This window comes from Cyprinus carpio, chromosome B4 (genome assembly GCF_018340385.1).
Source record: "Cyprinus carpio isolate SPL01 chromosome B4, ASM1834038v1, whole genome shotgun sequence".
In the NCBI taxonomy this organism is placed as follows: Eukaryota; Metazoa; Chordata; class Actinopteri; order Cypriniformes; family Cyprinidae; genus Cyprinus; species Cyprinus carpio.
This window is the reverse complement of record NC_056600.1, coordinates 32,612,531-32,636,287: the sequence shown is the minus strand read 5'-3', so window position 1 is coordinate 32,636,287 and position 23,757 is coordinate 32,612,531. Positions and strand designations below refer to the sequence as shown.

At 39.8% G+C, this 23,757-nt stretch overlaps 1 protein-coding gene across 1 annotated transcript; it reads left to right on the top strand.

Moving 5' to 3' along the window:
• Nucleotides 1-393: 393 nt before the first annotated feature.
• On the top strand, nucleotides 394-23,405 carry LOC122137188 (gastrula zinc finger protein XlCGF26.1-like). Its single transcript, XM_042722927.1, has 2 exons — nucleotides 394-447; nucleotides 19,643-23,405. Exon 2 carries the CDS (start codon nucleotides 19,648-19,650, stop codon nucleotides 20,998-21,000), a length of 1,353 nt encoding a protein of 450 aa, XP_042578861.1. The 5' UTR covers nucleotides 394-447; nucleotides 19,643-19,647; the 3' UTR covers nucleotides 21,001-23,405.
• Nucleotides 23,406-23,757: the final 352 nt, after the last annotated feature.

Here is a 23,757-nt window from a genome sequence, read left to right as displayed (position 1 = left end):
CGTAAAGTAAATTAATCGATCTTATGCTGTTATACTTTAATTAGCGTTATTCTGTGAGTAAAGCGCATCCTCATATTAATAACAGAAAAGGTGCGTCTCATTTCGCTTGAGATGCACTCAGATATTTTGAATTAATTTATCTTTGAGAATAATTTACTGTGTTAATTCTTAAACAGGACAACGTGTTCAAACGCACAGAAAAACTCCTGAAGCAGCTGAGATACAGGTGACACACGATTATAAAGATGGAGTTTATTAAAGAGGAGAGTGAAGACATGAAGATTGAGGAAACATTCAGAGTCAAACATGAAGATACTGAGGAACAAACAAAAGATGGAGTGAAGACATTTATTAAGCATTCAGAGTCAAACATGAAGATACTGAGTGAAGACATGAAGATTGAAGAAACATTCAGAATCAAACATGAAGATACTGAGGAACTAACAGGTTGGTTTTCATTCTCAAAGCTGAACTCACTCAATTGATCTTTACTAAAATGTCCAGCTCTATAGAAATGAATGATATTTATGAAGAATGTAATAGGAGTTTTGTAACTATAGCATGTTTAATTAACATGGAGCAGGTCGCCTCATGTGGACCGATATGTTGAGATCACATGACCAGACAAATACTGAGGCTGCCTTGAAGTGCAACCGAGAAGCTCCTGCTTTTACAATGGGTTTTTGTTATTATGACACATGCATTTAAGTTGTAACAATAATAAGGAATTAGCATAAAAAAAAAATTCTGTAACATTGTACTCATCTGCTTCAGAAATTAAAACCATTAATTTCTGTCACTTATGCAACACTATCTGTTGTGCCAATTTTCTGTTTCAATAAGGCAAAGGGCAGAAAGCTTTTACATATTTATTTCTGTGCTGTAGGTTGTTAGCTGAATACTTTTGACTTGCAAAACACTTGAAGCACTGTTTGTTTCAGTTGTATCTTTTTATCTATTGTTCTTGACTTTTGCTATTTGGTTTTTATTGTATTACTGACTGTTTATTTATTTTTCAATTTCTGAGGATTTTTCTTACTTGTATAGCTAAGGTACCTCTAGAACAGTTGTCCCCTGAAAAGGCTGAAAGCCGTCAAAGCAAAACAAGGCCACTGAACGAGCGTGACACACATTTACATTACATTTACATTTAGTCATTTAGCAGATGCTTTTATCCAAAGCGACTTACAAATGAGGACAATGGAAGCAATCAAAAACAACAAAAGTGCAATGATATATAAGTGCTATAACAAGTCTCAGTTAGCTTAAATGCAGTACACGTAGCAAGGGCTTTTAAATAATATAATAAATAAAAAGAAAAGATAGAATAGAAAAAGAATAGAGCAAGCTAGTGTTAGAGGTCTTTTTATAATTGTATAATAAATGAAAAGAAAATGGATAGAATACAGAAAGATTAGAAAGGTAGTTTTATATATATATATATATTATTATTTTTTTATTTTTTTAAATAGAATTAGAATAGTGAGTGCTAAAGTTAGAGGTGTGTTTTAAGCCTATTCTTAAAGATGGCTAAGGACTCAGCTGCTCGGATTGAGTTGGGCAGGTCATTCCACCAGGAGGGAACATTTAATTTAAAAGTCTGTAAAAGTGACTTTGTGCTTCTTTGGGATGGCACAATCAAGTGACGTTCACTTGCAGAACGCAAGATTCTAGAGGCACATAAGTCTGAAGTAATGAATTTAGGTAAAGCGGTGCAGAGCCAGTGGTGGTTTTGTATGCAAACATCAATGTCTTGAATTTTATGCGAGCAGCTATTGATAGCCAGTGCAAATTGATAAACAGAGGTGTGACATGTATTCTTTTCGGCTCATTAAAAATTAATCTTGCTGCCGTGTTCTGGATTAATTGTAAAGGTTTGATAGAACTGACTGGAAGACCTGTCAAGAGAGCGTTGCAATAGTCTAGCCTGGACAGAACAAGAGCATGAACAAGGAGTTGTGCAGCATGTTCCGAAAGAAAGGGCCTGATCTTCTTAGTGTTGAATAAAGCAAATCTGCAGGACCGGACAGTTTTAGCAATGTGGTCTGAGAAAGTTAGCTGATCATCAATCATAACTCCAAGGTTTCTGGCTGTTTTTGAAGCAGTTATTGTTAATGTGCCTAACTTGATGGTGAAATTGTGATGAAACGATGGGTTTGCTGGAACCACAAGCAGTTCTGTCTTGGCAAGGTTGAGTTGAAGGTGATGGTCCTTCATCCAGCAAGAAATGTCTGTTAGACAAGCTGAGATGCGAGCAGCTACCGATGGATCATCAGGATGGAATGGGAGGTAGAGCTGAGTGTCATCAGCATAGCAATGGTATGAAAAGCCATGTTTCTGAATGACAGAACCTAATGATGCTATGTAGACAGAGAAGAGAAGTGGTCCAAGAACTGAGCCCTGAGGCACCCCAGTAGTTAGATGTTGCGAGTTGGACACCTCACCTCTCCAAGATACTTTGAAGGACCTATCTGATAGGTAAGACTCAAACCACTGGAGTGCGGTTTCTGAGATGCCCTTTGCCAGTAGGGTTGACAGGAGGATCTGGTGGTTAACCGTGTCAAAAGCAGCAGATAGATCAAGCCAGATAAGTATTGAAGATTTGGATTCTGCTCTTGCCAGTCTTAGGGCTTCAACAACTGAGAGCAAGGCAGTCTCAGTTGAATGTCCACTTCTGAAGCCAGATTGGTTGCTGTCAAGGAGGTTGTTCTGTGTGAGAAAGGTGGAGACTTGGTTAAATACAGCTCGTTCAAGTGTTTTTGCAATGAAAGGAAGAAGGGAAACTGGTCTGTAGTTCTCTAAAAGAGGTGGGTTGAGGGTGGGTTTCTTAAGTAGTGGAGTTATACGAGCCTGTCCAAATGATGAGGGGAAAACACCAGTGTGGAGGGATATGTTAATGATGTGAGTGAGTGCAGGTACAACTGCAGGAGAAATGGCTTGAAGGAGATGAGATGGAATAGGATCAAGCGGACAAGTAGTAGGATGAGTTTGGAGACTTCTGCCTCAGAGAGTGAAGAGAAGGATGTGAATGAGAGTATGTTTGCTGGTGAGATGTGCTTGATGGATTGTGGTGTGGAAAATTGTGCACTGATGTTTTTAATTTTATTAATGAAAAACGTGGCAAATTCTGAACACACGACTTAAAAGCAGCGGTGCTTTTATTATGCCACAGTCGACAGTCCACAGTTTCCGCTCCTTCCAGTCATGTGTATGTGGAGTAAAGCAGCGTCGTTTTATCATACTAGATACATTTGAAAGTTCTGTTATAGTGCTATTCTGTGCAGTCATCACGTATCTATTAAAGGGATAGTTCACCCAAAAATTAAAATTCTATCATTTACTCACGCTCATGTCGTTCCAAACCTGTATGAGTTGCTTTCTTATGTTGAACATAAAAGAAGATATTTTGAAGATTGCTGGTAATCAAACATTTGGTGGTTCCCATTGACTTACATAGTATTTATTTTTCTACCAATTCACCTACTGGCCGCTAGAGGGTGGCTCCAAAAGGGAGTCAGTCCCATAGACTCCCCATGTTAAAATGTCCAACTTTACAGCACACACACAAAAAAAACATGTTTGCAGCCTGGTTCAAAAAATTATTTTGGTCTATATAGCTGATTTTGGTCTATATAGCTAATTTTGCCCTTCATGACAACTGTGGGGGGGTGAAATTTTTATATAAAATATCCATTTAAATTATATTAAGCCTTAAACAGGGTTCCCACTCTTTCATGAACACCAGATTCAAGGACTTTCAAGGACTTTTTAAAGTACCATTTTATTAAATCAAGCACCTTTGAAATTCACACCCCCAGCACATAACATCATGAAAGTCCTTACTATTTCACTTACACTTAATATTTACTTAAAGAAATGTCAGAGTAATAATGATGTTTTGAATGTGTAGGTTTTATAAATTTAAACCGTTTTAGACAGTCTTGTTTAAAGGACTTGAAATCCATTAAATTCAATACTGCTAATATTCAAATGCAGTTTCTGAAATATTGATCAAAAATGCGTAACACTGGTTTTTGCTGTAGTTCTTGTACAAAATTACAGCAAAAACAAAAAAAAAAAGAGTTTTTAAATTAAGAATGTCTCAATTTTTTAATTAATAAAAAGCTGCTAAATGTTGTGATAACATTTATTAAAATTATTTTGTAAATCTCTTTTTATTGTAACTCCCATTGAATTTGCACTTTCCCGGCATTGAGACTGATAGCCTAATTAGCACTGCTTCTCCATAGGTTAATGCGCTAGACTTTGGGATTGGGTTCCCGCGGGACGCAAATCTCCGGTTAGGGTAAAACCCAAATATTAAGTAATAAAGTAATAAAGTAATCCATATGAAACCAACGCGATGTCCAGTCTTTTACGTCTCCCTTCACTAACTCTATGCGACCACGCCCAATACTGATTCGCGGGTCGGGGTTTTTTCCAACCCGCGGGTCCCGCTTTTATGAAATTATTTGGCCCGCCCCAACCCATCCCCGCAAATAAAGTAAAATTTCCTTACCCGCCCCAACCCGACCCGCAGGTTATGAGGCAGCCTATTATGATTCAGCTATCAAACTGCTCAGCTATTTCACTTCAGCACCGCATTTCTCACACACACACACGCGAGGATTAGCGCATGTAGCCGGTGAAGTCTCTATCCACAAAAAGACGTCGTACATCGTCTGCAGATATAAGGTTTTTCATTGCACTTTAACAAGTAATCTGAACGGCCTATATATGTGTAATATTTTAAACGAGCCCTCACTAACGGAGTTTAATGCCACAGTTAGAATGCCGTGTTAGAATGCATCTCATTCTTGTTTCTGTGGCGGTGCGTCGAGCTCGTCATGAGGCACGCGGTCCGGAGCGTTGTATGACTGATGCATCAGTTCAATTCAACACTACCTTCAAATATATGAACTTACCTGTTTTGAATAGCCTACTTTATATTTAACGTGTTTGTTTATGTCCAATATAAGTGTTAAACTGTTGGACTGAAAATGAAATGTACTATTGATTTTCACCGTTGACTGACTTTGCAGAACATTTAGACTGATAACTTCCGTGCGCAGATGCGGCAAATTTGTCACAGGACGCGCGATATGACAGATGAAGTCCGACTGCATATGAACTAGCCGTTTTAAATACAGTATTTTTATATTTAACGTTAGTTTATCAGTATGTTTGAAAGTATATATATATATATATATATATGTATATATATATATTTTTTTTTTTTTTTTGTTTTTTTTTGATTATTGTTGATTCCGTCTCTCTCTCGGGCACCTGCGCGGTTTAAAACACCAAATAGTTATGCTATGACAAGAACAAAGAGTCTCTCTCTTGCTCCACCCGTGCACGATAATATTGTGTATCGTCGATCTGATCTGATTTGAAAAATTACCATATCGCCCAACACTACAATATGTTTTTTGTTGTTGTTGTTTTGTTTTTAATGACCCGCCCCAACACGCCCCACAAATAAAGTTACAATTTCTTTACCCGCCCCAACCCGACCCGCGGGTAACCGCGCATCACTACGCCCATGCGCTATAGATATATAAACATCCATGTGAAGCGCGCGGCGCTTAAACATTATAATATAATGTTTTTAAATATGATGGTTTCATGCTAAACATGGGGATTATCTCCAAGAAGGACACCCAACATAATATGGTATTTAGCATCTGAATCTAACCATATCATGTCAACAAATGGAAAAGTCAGAAGTCTATAATTTATCATGTTAATCACGCTACAGCAGGGGCGCTTTTTACCCCAAATACCCTACATTTACATATTCTTTCATTTAAAAAGCGTTGCTTTAATTATCATAATCAAAAATCATAAAGAAGACCTTTGTCTCAAAGCTATTCTCATTTAATCAACAACATTTAAAATATATATATATATATATATATATATATTAGATCAAGCAATCACAGAATCAACTTTGCCCTGCTGCGTGCGATCGTGTCAGATATCAAACAGATAATCCCCCGTGTTTTGTTCTGTTTTTGACAGAAGCACATATCGGACAATTTTTAAAAATATCAGCGTAAACAAAACTGATTTCAAATTTAATTTAAGCACTTTCAAGGACCTATGTTAGTTTTCAAGTACTTTCCAGGCCTTGAATCCATATGTCTGAAATTCAAGTACTTTCAAGTACTTTCAAGAAGCGTGGGAACCCTGCTTAAAGTTCTGCATAATTAAGGGCGTGGCCACCAGAATGACAGGTGGATTGCCGCTGCTGACACTACAGTCGAGCTAGGTGGCCATGGCTTCAGCAACCAACTCCCGCCTTTTTGCCCATTTTCGATGATCCGGGAGTGGCCGCGGTGACGCGCTGCCAAGATGGCGATGGCCCACTCCACCCACTTTGAGCTTCAAAAATGCTCTTCAGAAAACTACGGGTAATTATTAATAAAAATTTATTTTTAGCGGCCGCTGCTCTGCTCGACAAGCCACACGCTCCACAAACAACAGGGCGGCCAATATATCGAGCAAAACTCGCAAGGACCCAAACTCGCCTCGCTCGACACCTCCATTACCCCGCGGTGCACAAAACCCCGGCTCTCCTTAAGCACTGGCTCCCAGCGGCAGGCTTCCAACAAGCCTGGGCCTCACTGCCGATCTCACCGCAGCAAAGCCTCACTGGCTTCCCGCTTCGACTCAACCTTTTACTGTGGCTCTTCTGGCTGCAGCGTCATCATGCAGGCGGGCCTCAAGCTCTTGCGCTAGCGGCACAGGCTGTGTTGCAAATACAGTTTTAGGTAAGTCGCTTAAAAAGTGTCGTTGGTTGCTGGAAATTGTTAAACGACTTTGACACAAGGATCATGATATTATTTTTAGCCACATCACAAACGGCATAGAATACAAAGACATTTCTAAGAATTTCTTAATATTTTTTTTCCTGTATTTTAAATTACACTCAGATAAACGGATGAAAAAGATTGATTTGCGAGAAAATGATTTCAACCATGTACCTAAATGACTATCGATTATAGGCACATAAGGTTTACCACAAAGAAACACATCACAGGTTAATTAGGTTGCACTTGTTGATTGAGTATTACTAGGCACCTCTCTCCAAGTCTTGCCAACGTGTGCATCGCCTAGCTTTTCAATACTTTTTTCTTCGCATGATTAAGAGGAAATGCATGTCTTTTTAAACCTAATAACCTTAAAGTTGCAGAGAAAAAAAACCCGCGGCAGTTCTCACTCCCGCAGGAGCATCTATCTATATCTCTCCGCTGCCCCAGCAGCCCCGCTCCTTCAGGAGCTTTTCCCTATTTTCCCCATCGCCGCCGCAGTGTCTGCTCCCGCAGGAGCCTTTTCGGTTTTTCCCCACTGCCGCAGCAGTGTCCGCTCCTGCAGGAGCCTCTATCTATATTTCTCCACTGCTGCAGCAGTGAACGCTTCTAACAATATAATGTACATGCACATTATATCAAAAGCTTTCAAGGGCATCAGTGTCCCGAAAATTGTTTCTACATGTCACTGTGTAGTCTAATTCTCGTTTGGCTAAACTTTCAATTCAAATGTACACAATCTTTAATATAGGACAAGTCTTTATGACAGAAATGCTACAGCAATTATAAATCCTCGAACGCGGACATCAAATGTTGCCATTTTTTATTATGTTCAGCCATTTCACTGAAATAATCTGTTCAGCTTTCCCCCATAGGCGGCATGAATTAAAGAAGGGTTTATGTTCAGCCCTTTCGAAGCCCCGCCTTCTCAGGTTTGCATTAGCCCGATCGTAGTGGCTACTAGAAAATTTTCAGAAATTCAGGACTCTGGCTCTAGAGGCAGACCAATTCCCCACTCCGGTTCCTCACTATTTGGAATTAATATTCCCGTAACCCACCCTCTAAAACCAGTCCTCGAAGCGTCGCTCGACACTATTCTCCAGGCAGTTTCTCCTTGAACCCTCCAGTCATACGTGACTGCGTGGAGATGCTTCAAGGCGTTTCACCTCACTTATAACATTCCGTTCCCGGATTTTTCCCTACTCCCTATCACCTCTTTCATTTCGTTTCTCAACGGTGTTAAGGGTCTCCAAGTCGGTTTTATTAAAAGCTACCTGAGCGGAGTCCAGTTTTTTTTCAAACTGATGTTCGCCGCTCCCTCACCAGAAATAATTCGCAAACCTCCTTCTTGATCAAAAGGATCCAGTGATCCCAGCCCACCCATCCTGACACTAGACAACCCATAACGCTAGATATACTCACAAAACGTGTCCACACCCTCCGCACAAATTAACAACCCCTCAGCATAGCCCACACGCTCGATGCCATTGCTGTTCTGTCTTACGCCCGGAGAGGATTACCCATTCGATGCCTTGAGTTGGAGCTCCCATCGGATGTTGGTGAGAGCCTCCCGGTTAGACAACCTTACCTTTTCCGTCCTTCAGCCAGAGAGGCTTACCCGTTTGATGCCGGGATCTGAGGTCGGTAAGACATCGGTAAGAGTCTCCCGGCCATGCAACCTACCTTTCCATTTGACGGTAGGTGAGGCTTAACCGTCCGACGCTATGAGTCTTGACCTCCCGCCAAATCCTGCCTAAAACCCTCTCAGTTATCCTCACCTCTTTTAACCCCGCCTGGCGAGGCTTACCCGTTCGATGTTCTGAGTATCTTTTCTTTTTTTCTTTTTTTTCTTTATTTATTTATTAAGCACTTTTACACAACTTGTCATTGAATGTACGTTCCAATCTGATAGAAAGGGGTAGATCATTCCAGAGTTTAGGAGCTATCGCTACAAAAGCTCGATCTCCACTTCTCCGCTTTGTTCTTGGAGTCATTAAAACCAGCTGGTCAGCTGACCTCAAGGACCGTTTTGGTTCGTATTTCTTAATGAGATTTGCCAGGTAAGACGGAGCCATACCATGCAGTGATTTATAAACAAATATAAAAAATGTAAGATTTATTCTGTAGTCAATCGGAGCTCAATACTGGGGTAATGTGGTCTCGCTTACGAGTACCCGTCAAAAGTCTCGTGGCGGCGTTTTGAACTAGTTGTAAGCATTTAATCAGTGTCTTATTTATGCCAACATATAGTGCATTGCAGTAATCTAGTCTTGTAAATATAAATGCATGAATGAGCTTTTCGAGATCACGAGTGGACAGAAATGGTTTCACTTTCGCTATTAATCTCAAATGATAGAAGCAAGAGTTAACTGTTCTTTTTCAGAGGGAGATACATTTGCATATCCTCTGCATAAAAGTGAAAGGGGATTCCATGCTTGCTAAAAATTGACCCGAGGGGTAGCAAATACAAAGAAAACAAGATTGGGCCAAGAATGGACCCCTGTGGAACACCACTGAGCAGAGAAGCAGGTTGTGAACGATCTTGACCAATATTTACCGAAAAGGTTCTATTTAAAAGAAAAGACTTGAACCATGCAAGCGCTGTGCCTTGAATTCCTACTACATTTTCTAGACGTGAGAGTAAAATGTCGTGGTCAGTGGTATCAAACGCAGCGCTAAGGTCTAGTAAAACAAGAACTGCTGAAGACCCTGAGTCGACTGCAGTCAGTAAGTCATTTAAAACCCTGATCAAGGCAGACTCAGTACTGTGAAAAGCCCTAAAACCTGACTGAAAAACTTCAAAGATATCGTTTTGAATCAAAAAGCTATTTATTTGATTCAAAACGACCTTCTCCAAAACCTTGGACAAAAAAGGTCACTTCGAGATTGGCCGGTAATTTGATACAACAGCAGGGTCCAAATGAGTTTTTTTCAAAAGGGGCTGGACAAGAGCATATTTAAAATGTTTAGGAACAACTCCAGTTAAAAGACTATTGTTTATAATAACTAAAATACTGTGGCCAAGAACATCAGATGCTTCCTTTATCAATTTAGCTGGAATAATGTCTAATGAACAGTCAGTTAGTTTTGACTGCTTGATTACTAGACAGCTAGTGACTGCAAGGAGATCATTTTAAAATGGTCAAATGTAACAAATGGTGGCTGAACAACAGACAAACTAGGTTTGATTGTAGTTTTATTGTCCGAGATCTTTCGGACAAAATAATCCAAAAAAGTCTCACAAGTAATAGGTGGCAGATGGAATAGCACATCTGATTTTGGATTAAAAACAGAATTTACTATATTAAATAAAACTTGCGGCTTACTACTATTTTTTGTAATTCAGCAAAGTAATTCCTCTTAGCCATCTGTACGGTATTCTGATAGTTATCTTGAGACTCCCGTAACATTTGAAAAGATACCTGTAACTTATCTTTTTTCCATTTTCATTCAAATTTTCTACAGATTATCCTCAACGCACGAGTCACATCATTCAGCCAGGGCTCGGATCTAAATTTGCACTTTTTGACATGAAGTGGGGCTACTGAGTCCAAGAGGGATAAACAAACAGAATATAGCACCTCAAGTGAGTAGTCCACATTAAGAGAAAAACTATCCATAAAATAAAAAGGGTTAATTTCAAAAAATTGATCTTTAAATTGCTCTATTGCTCCAGCATTTAAAGCCCGTCATAGAATATGACCTTGAACATGAGTGGGTTTATGCACGTGCTGGATAAGATTGAAAGAATCGATTACATTTAAAAATTCTCTTACCAGTGGCTTGGTAGGACAACACACATGTATGTTGAAATCACCCACTAGTAGCAATTTATCATATTTCAGTTCAATTTCACTTAAAAAATCAGTAAACTCACAAATAAAATCCTTGTTGAATGCAGGCAGTCAATATATTACAGCACATGCTGTAATATATTGAAAAACTATTGTTAAAAATAGATGCCAGGCCTCCACCACGACTTGTGATGCATGGAGTATTAAGAAAGCTACAGTCCAGAGGTAACAGATCCATGAATGGGCTTAAATCATCAGGAATTAGCCACGTCTCAGACAATAATAAAAAGTCTAAGTTGCGTTCAGTAAAAAAGTTATTTAAAATAAATGTCTTATTTGATAACGAAAACACACATTCATCACTGCCAATGTTAATTCAGTAGATACCTCCTCTAGGGTTGATTCGCAGCGAGCTTGTCTGAGATTCTGCATGTTCGCCTTCCGTCTGCAAAGCCGAGGGATCCAATAGCATGATGATATGGCTCCGTCACATGGACGCACCGGTAAAATCCACTTATATGAAGATTCAGAAGGGCGCCCGGTGAAAGACCACCTTTCTTCCCGTTCAAATGGTGGTTTGAGGAAATGAGAGTGGGTCGCATTAGAAGAAGTAAACCTCGCCTTCATCTTCACCACAAAGCCACCTCGCCGTCCGCGTCTCCTGCGACGTCTCTAAGCACACAGCGGTCGGCACAGGTGGAACGGGAGCGAGTGCCCAGGTGGCAAGTAATCGAAGCCAAATCCTTTCTGCGCGTAAACGCTTACTCGGTCCATTGATGATTTAATATCCAAAAGCATTTGCCGGTCATAGGTGATCAAAGCAGAGGAGTTTATCACATAAAAATATATAATCACGAATAAAACAAAGACAAACTCGCAAAGTGAGAGACGGCATGCCAAGTACACCGGCACCATCTTGATTCCAAAGTCATATGATACCCCATCGGATGCCACGAGAGCCCTCCGAGTCGGGTTTTCCTTTCACTCTCCCTGTCCGGCGAGGCTTACCCATCTGATGCGTGTGCTTCCTTCAGATGTCTGGCGAGAGTTCTCCCGGTCGGGTTTCTATACTTGCCGCCCGCAAGCAAGTCTCATCCATCCGATGCTGTGAGTAGCGATCTCCCGTTGGATGTCGCAAGAGTCCTCCTTGTCGGTCAGTCCAAAGCTTTTTATCTGCCAAACTGAGAGGACCCAGATGTCCATTGTCCTGAGTCTTAATCTCCAGTCGGAGGCTTCATTGGCCCTCTCGGTCAGCCATTTGCCCTTCGCCCACTGAATAGCAGGGGCTGGTCAGCCTGTAGGGCCCGTACGACGACACCGTGACCTATTCCAGTCGAGGCAACTTGGGCCCTCCCGGTCGGGCTATACAACCACGCTGCTGCTCCTCATCGGCCGGTAGGGCTCACCTGTTCCAATGCTGTGAGCATCCCGTTGAGCATCGGCTCGAGCCCTACTGACCGAGTGCCCCAAACCATGTAGTCCAGTACCAGCAGCCGGTAGGGCCTACCCTTCCAACGTTCAAGTCGTTCCCACGGAGTACGTAGGCTCTTCCGGCCTGCCAGCCAGCTGACTTCTCAGGAAAAATAAAAATTAGCCCCCGCCAGTACTCACAATGTTGTTTTTGGGGGGTGTTCTTAATCTGGCGGCTGTCCTTTGTTCAATTGCCTTTTGGGGGGTACTCTAGATTCGGGCCATTCCTGAGCTCGGAGCCCTTCCCGGGACAGCACGCCAAATACGCATTCCATACCTCAGCTAATAATATGTAAGCGTGCCTGGGTAAACTCGCTGTATTGTGTCAGGTGTTTGTTTTTGAGGTGCCGTATCAGGTTTGTTGTGTATTTTGGTGGATGAATATGAGGGTTAAATTTTATTGGATTTTTGAGGTGGTTTTGGTTGATTAAATTTTTGAAAAAATATTGATTTTAGAAGAGTAGTTGCGCATCTTTGAATAATACACAGTGTTTTGTACTGACTGATTCAGCATTTTTGTCCGTGATTCAGTGACCCATACATAAAGAGTGAAATTTGCTTCATTCTTGAAATAATCAGACATTTGAATGAATCGGTAGAACAAATTATTCAATGACTTCTTTATTATGACAGCCACTTGCTGCCATCATTGCATAAAAAAATAAAGTTTTGATAATTTTTTTGATTTATTTATGGGTTTTGATCATTTTAATGCATCACTATATATATATATATCTAATATATATATATATATATATTAATATATTAAATATATTAATATATTAGGGGTGCACAGATCGGTAGATCGTTAATGCGCATCTCGTCAGTAAAGCCGGTTCTCTAATCAGCGGTAAATTCCATCAGGTGCGTGATTTCACATAGAGCAGCTGTTACTACATGGAGCCATTGTTAACTGACAAGCTGCGCAAACAATGGCTCCGGCTTTACTGAGGAGATGCGCATTAACGTTCGGCCGATCTTGATTGGTGCACCCCTAATAAATTATATATATATATATATATATATATATATATATATGTGTGTGTGTGTGTGTTTATATATTCAACTAAATATTTTAACAATTGTAAATAATTTCTCTCAACATAATTTATGCAATAATATTGAAAGGCTAGGTAAATACATTCATGCTACTACCTCTGAGCTTCATTAAACAGTCTGCATAAATGCATCTACATGACAATTTCTTTGTTTTTGCTGTAGTGAATTTTGTTGATACACATTTTGTTTGATTGGTAAAAGCACTATAGTGTCTTTTGTATTCTAACTGAATTTGTTGGTAAAATTTAAGACTTTGACATGAAAGATGACAAAAATTATCCATTTTAAAGCAAAAAAAGGCCCTGGAAATCAATTTAATGTGGCAAATACCACATACTGTATATACTTATGTTAGAGCTAATCAAATTTAATTCAATTCAAGTTTATTTATATAGCACTTTTCACAATATGAATCGCTGCAAAGAAGCTTTACAGAAAATTAAAGTTTCTACCTTATATTTAGTAATAGCTTAACTTATCTCAAGTTGATGTCCATATAGGAGAAATGTGTGGTAAAGATCAAGCAGTATAGTTAATGTCATGTAATCAGACGGTGATTACTAATAACATCAATGATTATATGTTGTGATCAAACTTGTAGCAATATTTGGTAGTTTTGTATGTTGTCTGAGGGTTGAAACATTCATGAATGCATGAACTAGCTTTTCTGCATCAGAAACAGGTAACGTGTCTAACATGTGGCAGTGTTTGTAAGATGTAAGAATGCTGTTTTTGTAACATGGGAAATATGATTTTCAATTGACAAGTTGACAAATTTTTGACTGTAGAGGAAGTCACAGTACATCTGCCTAGATGCAAATTGTAATCTACAAGATTCTGTGTACTGTTTTTTGGTCCAATAAGTAATATCTCTGTCTTATCCGAATTTAATAGGAGAAATTTATTGATCATCCATCCACTTTTACATTTTTAAAACACTCTGTTAGCTTAGATAATTTAGAAGCAACCACTGCATTGTTCAGTTCATAAGCACTGCCATTTCTTTTGCTTATGAGAAACATCAAATGGCAAACAAAACTGAAAGCATAATGAAACCGGGCTACTCGTTTGAACTGCGCAGCCACAGAGTGTAGAGCCTGGTTTATACTCGCTGTGTCAGCAGGAGAGTGAAGGTGCGCCTAGCAAAAATGAAGCTAATATTGAGGAAATGGATGGTTTTCAAGCTAAAGTAAAGTTAAAGTCTGCTTCTTAAAGGGGTCATACAATGCTTTTTAAAAATCATTATTTTGTGTATTTGGTGTAACAGAATATGTTGACATGCTTTAATGTTCAAAAAACATTATTTTTCAAATACTGTACATTATTGTAGGTCCTCTATGCCCCGCCAACATTATTTTTCAAATACTGTACATTATTGTAGGTCCTCTATGCCCCGCCTCTCTCAAACGGGGTCGTTTTCTACAAAGTCCCTCCTTCTGACAAGCGCAGTCTGCTCTAATTGGCCAACTGACCCAGTGCATTGTGATTGGCCGAACACCACAAGCACTCGTCGGAAATGTAACGCCCCTTTCCATAATCGCGAGCTTCATCTTTCAAAATAAATGTAAAGACAGTTAATAATGTCCTTAGTTTTATCATCAGTTCAAGCCCAAAAGGGGAATAGAGTCGCATGACAGACACAGTGATGAAGCTCAAATGTATTTGCAGTACACAAGCCATGGACGGTTAAGACCGCTGACTCTGTGATGTGACCCTGTCGCTCTCTCTCTCACTCACACACACACATACACGATGCACACACACACATACACGATGCGCAAAACTCCGCATTTGAACAGTCAACAGCAAATACTTAAAACTAATAACAAAACATACTTACAGTAGCTGATTCAGAAGCGGCAGATTGTCGTAGCAAAGTCAGAATTTTGTCTTTTTGTTTTTATTTGTTTTTTTTTATTCCTTAAGCCCCGTTCACACCGCCAGCAACACACAGCGTCAGAGCGACATAATCCCATTCATTTTCAATGGAGAGCTGCCGACTTCCGGCAACACGACCAACAGTGGCCGTTGGCGAAGGAATGTGGCCCTGTCAAACGATGCGACTCAAGCGACAAAAGTTCAAAATTCTTCAACTTTATGCAAGTAAGCAGCGAATTTCGCAAGCGACAACCACTGGGAGTGAAGTCAGTGGAGAGCACGTGATTCATCTGCTGTAGTGGAGTGTTACAGGGTAACTGTGCAACCAGTAGTGGTAACACCCAGTAGCGACCTCAATTGCTAGCCACAAGCAGCAAAAAAGTCGCTGGCAGTGTGAATGGGGCTTTAGTGTTTGCTAAATGTTCTGTAATTTTATTAGTCGGTATATAATACAGCATGTGGCGTATGCCATGCCTCATCTTATTTGTTTTTGTTAATAAACATTTTGTAAGCTAGTTTGTCAAGTCAAGTCACCTTTATTTATATAGCGCTTTAAACAAAAAAGATTGAATCAAAGCAACTGAACAACATTAATTAGGAAAAAAGTGTGTCAGTATTGCAAAATGACAGTTAAAGGCAGTTCATCACTGAATTCAGTGATGTCATCATGCAGCTCAGTTCAGTTTAAATAGTATCTGTGCAATAATTTGCAATCAAGTCAACGATATCGCTGTAAATGAAGTGTCCCCAACTAAGCAGGCCAGAGGCGACAGCGACAAGGAACCAAAACTCCATCGGTGACAGAATGGAGAAAAAACCTTGGGAGAAACCAGGCTCAGTCTGGGGGCCAGTTCTCCTCTGACCACACAAAACCAGCAGTTCAATTCCAGGCTGCAGCAAAGTCAAATTGTGCAGAAGAATCATCTGTTTCCTGTGGTCTTGGCCCGGTGGTCATCTGAGACAAGGTCTTTACAGGGGATCTGTCTCTGGGGCTCTAGTTGTCCTGGTCTCCACTGTCTTTCAGGGCTGTAGAAGTCCTTCCTAGGTGCTGATCCAACATCTGGTCTGGATACGCACTGGATCCTGGTGACTGCAGTGACCCTCTGACTTGGATACAGACTGGATCTGGTGGCTACGGTGACTTTGGAATAACAGAGAAACAGACTAATATTAGCATAGATGCCATTCTTCTAATGATGTAGCAAGTACATCAGATGTTGTGGGAAGTGTTCCTGGTTCCGGTTTACCTAATTAATGCAGCCTAAAAATACTTTAACAGATTTGGATATTAGAAGTGTATTCGTATGTTATGTGTAAGCCAGGTTAAAGAGATGGGTCTTTAATCTAGATTTAAACTCCAAGAGTGTGTCTGCCTCCCGAACAATGTTAGGTAGGTTATTCCAGAGTTTAGGCACTAAATAGGAAAAGGATCTGCTGCCCGCAGTTGACTTTGGCAATTTGATAATACCTAGAATATCAGAGTTTTGAGAATGCAGCGGACGAGGAGGACTATAATGTAACGAGCTCAATCAAATACTGAGGTGCTAAACCATTCAGGGCTTTTTAAGTAATAAGCAAGTTTTAAAATCTATACGATGTTTGATAGGGAGCCAGTGCAGTGTTCACAGGACCGGGCTAATATGGTCATACTTCCTGGTTCTAGTAAGAACTCTACCTGCTGCATTTTGGACTAGCTGGAGTTTGTTTACCAAGCGTGCAGAACAACCACCCAATAAAGCATTACAATAATCTAACCTTGAGGTCATAAACTCATGAATTAACATTTCTGCATTTGACATTGAGAGCATAGGTCGTAATTTCGATATATTTTTGAGATGGAAAAATGCAGTTTTACAAATGCTAGAAACGTGGCTTTCTAAGGAAAGATTGTTATCAAATAGCACACCTAGGTTCCTAACTGATGACGAAGACTTGACAGAGCAGCCATCAAGGCTTAGACAACGTTCTAGGTTATTACATGCAGAGCTTTTATGTCCAATAATTAACACCTCTGTTTTTTCAGAATTTAGCAGTAAGAAATTACTCGTCATCCAGTTTTTTATATTGACTATGCATTCCGTTAGTTTTTCCAATTGGTATGTTTCGCCGGGCTGCGAAGAAATATAGAGCTGAGTATCATCAGCATAACAGTGAAAGCTAACACCATGTTTCCTGATGATATTTTCCAAGAGTAATATGTAAAGCGTGAAGAGTAAAGGCCCTAGTACTGAGCCTTGAGGTACTCCATACTGCACTTGTGATCGATATGATACCTCTTCATTCACTGCTACGAACTGATGGCGGTCATTTAAGTACGATTTAAACCATGCTAATGCACTTCCATTAATGCCAACAAAGTGTTCTAGTCTATGCAAAAGTATGGTGTGGTCAATAGTGTCGAACTACGATCCAATAGCACTAATAGAGAGATACAACCACGATCAGATGATAAGAGCAGGTCATTTGTAACTCTAAGGAGAGCAGTCTCAGTACTATGATACGATCTAAATCCTGAATGGAAATCCTCCTCCTTTCTCTAAGAAGGAATATAATTGTGAGGATATTACCTTTTCTAGTATCATGGACAGAAAAGGGAGATTCGAGATCAGTCATAATTAACTAGTTCTTTGGGGTCAAGTTGTGGTTTTTTGATGAGAGGTTTAATAACAGCCAGTTTGAAGTTTTTGGGGACATATCCTAATGACAATGATGAATTAATTATAGAAGAGGATCTATGACTTCTGGAAGCACCTCTTTTAGGAGCTTAGATGGAATAGGGTCTAACATAACATGTTGGTTTAGATGATTTAACAAGTTTATACAATTCTTCCTCTCCTATAGTAGAGAATGAGTGGAACTGTTCCTCAGGGGATCTATAGTGCACTGTCTGATGCGATACTGTAGCTGACGGCTGCATGGTTACAATTTTATCTCTAATAGTATTGATCCTAGAAGTAAAGTAGTTCATAAAGTCATTACTGCTGTGATGTTGGGAAATGTCAACACTTGATGATGCTTTATTTTTCGTTAATTTAGCCACTGTATTGAATAAATACCTGGGGTTATGTTTGTTTTCTTCTAAAATAGACGAAAAGTAATCAGATCTAGCAGTTTTTAATGCTTTTCTGTAGGATAGGTTACTTTCCCTCCAAGCAATACGAAATACCTCTAGTTTTTGTTTTCCTCCAGCTGTGCTCCATTTTCCGGGCTGCTCTCTTTAGGGTGCGAGTGTGCTCATTATACCATGGTGTCAGACTGTTTTCCTTAACCTTCCTTAAGTGTAAAGGAGCAACTGTATTTAAAATGCTAGAAAAGAGAGAGTCCATAGTTTCTGTTACATCATCAAGTTGTTCTGAGGTTTTGGATATGCTAAGGAATTGGGATACATCAGAAAGATTACTTACAAAGCAGTCTTTTGTGGTAGAAGTGATGGTTCTACCATACTTGTAACAAGAAGTAGAATTTACAGTTTTAGCTATATGAAGTTTGCACAAAACTAAATAATGATCTGAGATATCATCGCTTGGCTGGATAATTTCAACACCATCAACATCAATTCCATGTGACAGTATTAAATCTAGAGTATGATTTCAACAATGAGTAGGTCCTGAGACGTGTTGTCTAACCCCAGTAGAGTTCAGAATGTCTATAACTGCTGATCCTAATGCATCTTTTTCATTATCAACATGGATATTAAAATCACCAACAATTAAAATTTTATCTGCAGCCAGCACTAACTCGGATGTAAAATCAGCAAAGTCTTTAATAAAGTCTGTATGGTGCCCTGGTGGCCTGTATACAGTAGCCAGTACAAACATCACAGGGGATTTATCATTAACATTTGTTTCTCTGGATAATGTTATATGAAGCACCATTACTTCAAATGAGTTATACTTGAAGCCTCTCCTCTGAGAAATACTGAAAAAAGTTTGACATTGTATACTACTGTTTTATTGTTGTTGTGCTTGTTAATTAAGAATAACAATGAATCCATCTTTTGTTTTAGTCCTAAAAGGTGAAAGGTGTGTAGATGTAAGCAAAACAGACAATTATAATTTCTTGTAAAACATGACAACAAGACCGCAAATTCGAAAGTGAAAACACCCTATGCTCAGCTTATATCACAGCAAAAGAGGAACTACCGTTCACAAAATTCAATTCATAAATGATACCACTGATAAAAAAGAACAGGTTCAATGTTAAACTTTGTCTCCAGATAACTATAAACTATGATAAAAGTTCATCAGCGTGCATTGACTAATCCCATGTTGTAGCGCAAAAATAAAATGAAAAATTGCAACCAAATCATGTGCTTGTGCGACCAACTGAGAAAGTTAGTCGCAAAAGAGCAACCAGTGGGAAGAATGAGTCTTGAGCCCTGATTGGCTTACAGAGTTTAGCTCTAACCCAAATTAAAGCTTAATCAATGGCTTTTGAAAACTTCTAGCAGATTTATTGGGGCAAGTTGGAGCTAAACTCTGTAGAACACTGGCCCACAAGGAGCAAGTTTTTACACTCTGGTGTAGGATCTAGCATACATGCATTACATATACATGTTTTGATGTTGATTGCTTTGTGCCATTAAACTGGGGTTAACTTTTTTTGTTTGTTTGTTCTGCACCATAGACCTAATGGCATTGAAAGAGGAGAGGGAAGTACTTAATGAAATTGAGGAGAAAGATCAGTGTGAGAATCTTCATGACTTCATAACTGGAGAAAAATCTTTTTGTTCCTTACAGTCTGGAAAGACCTCCACACGAAAAAGAGCTCAAAAGACAGGCACTATGAGTTATTTCACTTGCTTTCAATGTGGAAAGAGTTTCTGTCAACAAGGAAACCTAAACAGGCACAAGAGAATTCACAATAGAGAGAAGCCTAACAGATCCCCTCAGTGTGGAAAGAGTTCAAATCAAAATGGAAACCTTGATGTCCACAGGCAAATTCACACTATGGATAGCCTTTTCCCTTGCCAACAGTGTGGAAAGAGTTTCACTCGTAAAGAAAGACTTGACAGGCACATGAGAATTCACACAGGAGAGAAGCCTTTCACCTGCAAACAGTGTGGGAAAAGTTTCAATCAACAAGGAAACCTTGACAGGCACATGGAAATTCACAATAGAGAGAAGTCTAACAAATCCCCTCAGTGTGGAAGGAGTTCCAGTCATAATGGAAACCTTGATGTCCACAGGCAAGTTCAGACTATGGAGAGTCTTTTTCCCTGCCAACAGTGTGGAAGCAGTTTCACTCATAAAGGAAGCCTTAACAAGCACATGAGAGTTCACAGTGGAGAGAAGCCTAACAGTTCCCCTCAGTGTGGAAAGCGTTTGAATCAAAATCAAGACCTTGATGTCCACAGGAGAATTGACGCTATGGAGAGACCTTTTCCCTGCCAACAGTGTGGAAGCAGTTTCACTCATAAAGGAAGCCTTAACAAGCACATGAGAGTTCACAGTAGAGAGAAGCCTTACACCTGCTCTCAGTGTGGAAAGAGTTTCAGACAACCAGGGAACCTTAAAATCCACATGAGAGTTCACACTGGAGAGAAGCCTTTCACCTGCCAATGTTGTGGAAAAAGTTTCAGTAGACAAAAAACTCTTGAAGTCCACATGAGAACTCATACTGGAGAGAAGCCTTTCACCTGCAAACAGTGTGGAAAGACTTTCAGTCAACGTGTACATCTTGAAGCTCACATGAGAATTCACACTGGAGAGAAGCCTTTCACCTGCAAACAGTGTGGAAAGACTTTCAGTCAACCTGGAAACCTTAGTTACCATATGAGAGTTCACACTGGAGAGAAGCCTTTCACCTGCAAACAGTGTGGAAAGAGTTTCAGTCAACATGGAATCCTTAATTACCACATGAGAGTTCACACTGGAGAGAAGCCCTTCATCTGCAAAGAGTGTGTAAGGAGTTTCAGTCAACATGGAAATCTTAATTATCACATGAGAGTTCACACTGAAAAGAAACCTACTGGAAAGAAATGAAACCTTTACACCCACAGGCAAATTCACACTATGGAGAGATTTTTTTTTTAAACCTGCCAACAGTGTGTAAACAGTCTCACTCATAAAGGAGTTATTAACAATAACATGAGAACTCAAACTGGAGAGAAGCCTTAGATGTGCCCTCAGTGTGGAAAGAGTTTCAGTCAAAAATAATACCTTGAAGTCCATATGAAAATTCACACTGGAGAGAAGGTGCGACCAAAAGTACCACATGCAGATTTACTCAAGAGGGACCTGTTTAAATGTCATTAGTGCGGAATGAGTTGTACAGACAAGAAAAAACCTAGGAATCATGCAGGGACATCGGAGAGAAGCCTGTCATGTGCCATCTCTGTGGAAAGACTTTCAGAAACAAAGCAAATCTTGAGTTTCACAAGCTAGATGATGGCATACCATCTTCCGTAGAGCTGCTTTACAGCTGAAACGCATCCTGAAATATTGACATTGGTACCTAACTAAATTTAATAAAAACTGAACTGATTCTAATTGAATACCTACATTCTTTTGTAGAACTATTTACAGCTGAATTGATGTCATTTTAAACTGATTAACAATTATTGATCTGAACTGACTTGAGCTGAATAATGACCATGTTGTCTTTTAGACCTGCTTTACAGCAGATTCTGAATTGCCTTCTGTAGTGTTTTTACTAATCAGACACAATTATTTGTTATATTCAAAAAATAATCCTTAACACCCCTCACCCAACCAACAAGCCAACTATGCCTACGAAAATGCAACTAATGGCACTTTTCCACTGCATGGTACGGTTCACATTTGGGGGTTTTTTCACTGGGTATAGTACCTGGTATCTGGTACTTTTTTTAGTACCACCTCGGCTGAAGTTCCAAGTGAACAGTACCATTACCAAAATGTGACTTGTAAACTATGCTGATGACTGATTGGCCGGAGAGAATCTCCACTACCTGCATCACTGAACTTGCGACACAAACACAACAGAACCACTAGATTTAAATCAGCACAGCCAGCAAAGGATCGAATGCAACTGTTTTGAATGAGCGCACCTTTCTTAACCAAAAAATGGCTGTTTCGTTGTCTGTTGAGGAAGTAAAGACGTTCGCAGAGCAGAAGGTGCGGAGGAGCGGATCCAGTGAGAGCTTGATGGGGTGACGCCGATTGACATTTTTTTTTCAGGAGTCATGGCAGTAGAGGCGGCGCAGTTATAATGACGTGATTGATCCCGCCTACTCTAAAGCGGCACTAAACTGCAGGGGAAATGCAAACTGAGCTGAGTTGCAACTCTTACTACATTTCCCAATAGGAAAGGCACATAATTCCCATAGAGATGGACTGTTCTTTAACCCTCTGGGGTCGAAGCCCTCACTGGTGCGGTCTGTCTCATATTTTCTTGATCGCCGCGAAAAGAACTAAAAATACTCATTAAACAGGGTGCACTCTCTGCTGTCTCGGTCTCTGTCACCTCTCTCTACAGACACGTAAATAAAACAATCTGAATCTCAGCGAATACTTGCATCAAAGACATGAGAAATATATGTATAGAAAGCTTGAAATGTCTACTTTTAAATGAAATTGCCTCCAAAACAAATATTTTCTGATAAAGTAATCTGTATGAAACCAATGTGATGTCTAGTTTTTCCCATCTCAACTTATCTCTAATTAGGTCAAGCCCTCCAGTCGATTGCGCTTTTCAAATTCTAAACATCCACGAAATACATTATTAAAATGAAATTTTGATGTTTATCTGCTTACCCCCAGGGCATCCAAGATGTAGGTGACTTTGTTTCTTTAGTAGAACACAAACTACGATCTTTTACTCAAACCACTTCAGTCTGTCAGTCATATAATGTAAGTGAATTGGAATCACGGCTTTGAGTAAAAAAAAAACACAAAACCAAATGAAATCCTGCAGCTTGTGAAGATACATTGTGTAAAGAGACAAAACGATCGTTCAAGAAACTGAACAGTATTTGTATAGTTTTTTTTTTACCTCTGATTCATGCAATGTCCTTACTGTCCTAAGCGTGTCCTAAATGCATTCTCAACAGCAGGCGCGTGACGCATCATCTTCTTGCTTTACGGCGGATCACAGACTTGTAAGTGCATTACTGCCACCTATCTCTCAAATGGAAGGTTGACACTCCTGATTGAGATTGTAGATAGTGTCAGTGGTCCATTTGAGAGCCAGATGGCGGTAATGCATTTTTAAGTCTGCGATCCACCATAAAGCAAGAAGAAGACGACGCATCACGTGTCGGCTGAAGAAGAAGATGTGTAATGTGCCTGCTGTTGAGAACACGCTCAGGACAGTTCGGACATTGCGTGAATTTCTTGCACAGACCGATCGTTTTGTGTCTTTACACATCAATGTATCGTCACAAGCTGCAGGGTTTAATTTGGTTTTGTTTGAGAGTAAAAAAAAAACAAAGAAAAAAACACAAAGCCATGATTCCCATCCATTTCCATTATATGACTGACAGACTGCAACGGTTTGAATTAAAAATCTTTGTTTGTGTTCTACTGAAGAAACAAAGTTTGGATGAACTATCCCTTTAAATCAGCAGGCCATTTGTGTTCTTTGCTGAATTCAAGCTTTACACTGGATCTCACAGTGCTGTTTAAAGGTTGTGCAAGACTAATCAGCGAGTAAACGCATCTGCTCAAGTGAACTCACAACCGCTGCGCTGCTGTTTGAACTTTGAGCCGAGTGGATAAATTCACTTACATTCACAGAACACTTCACTTCATGTTGAAATT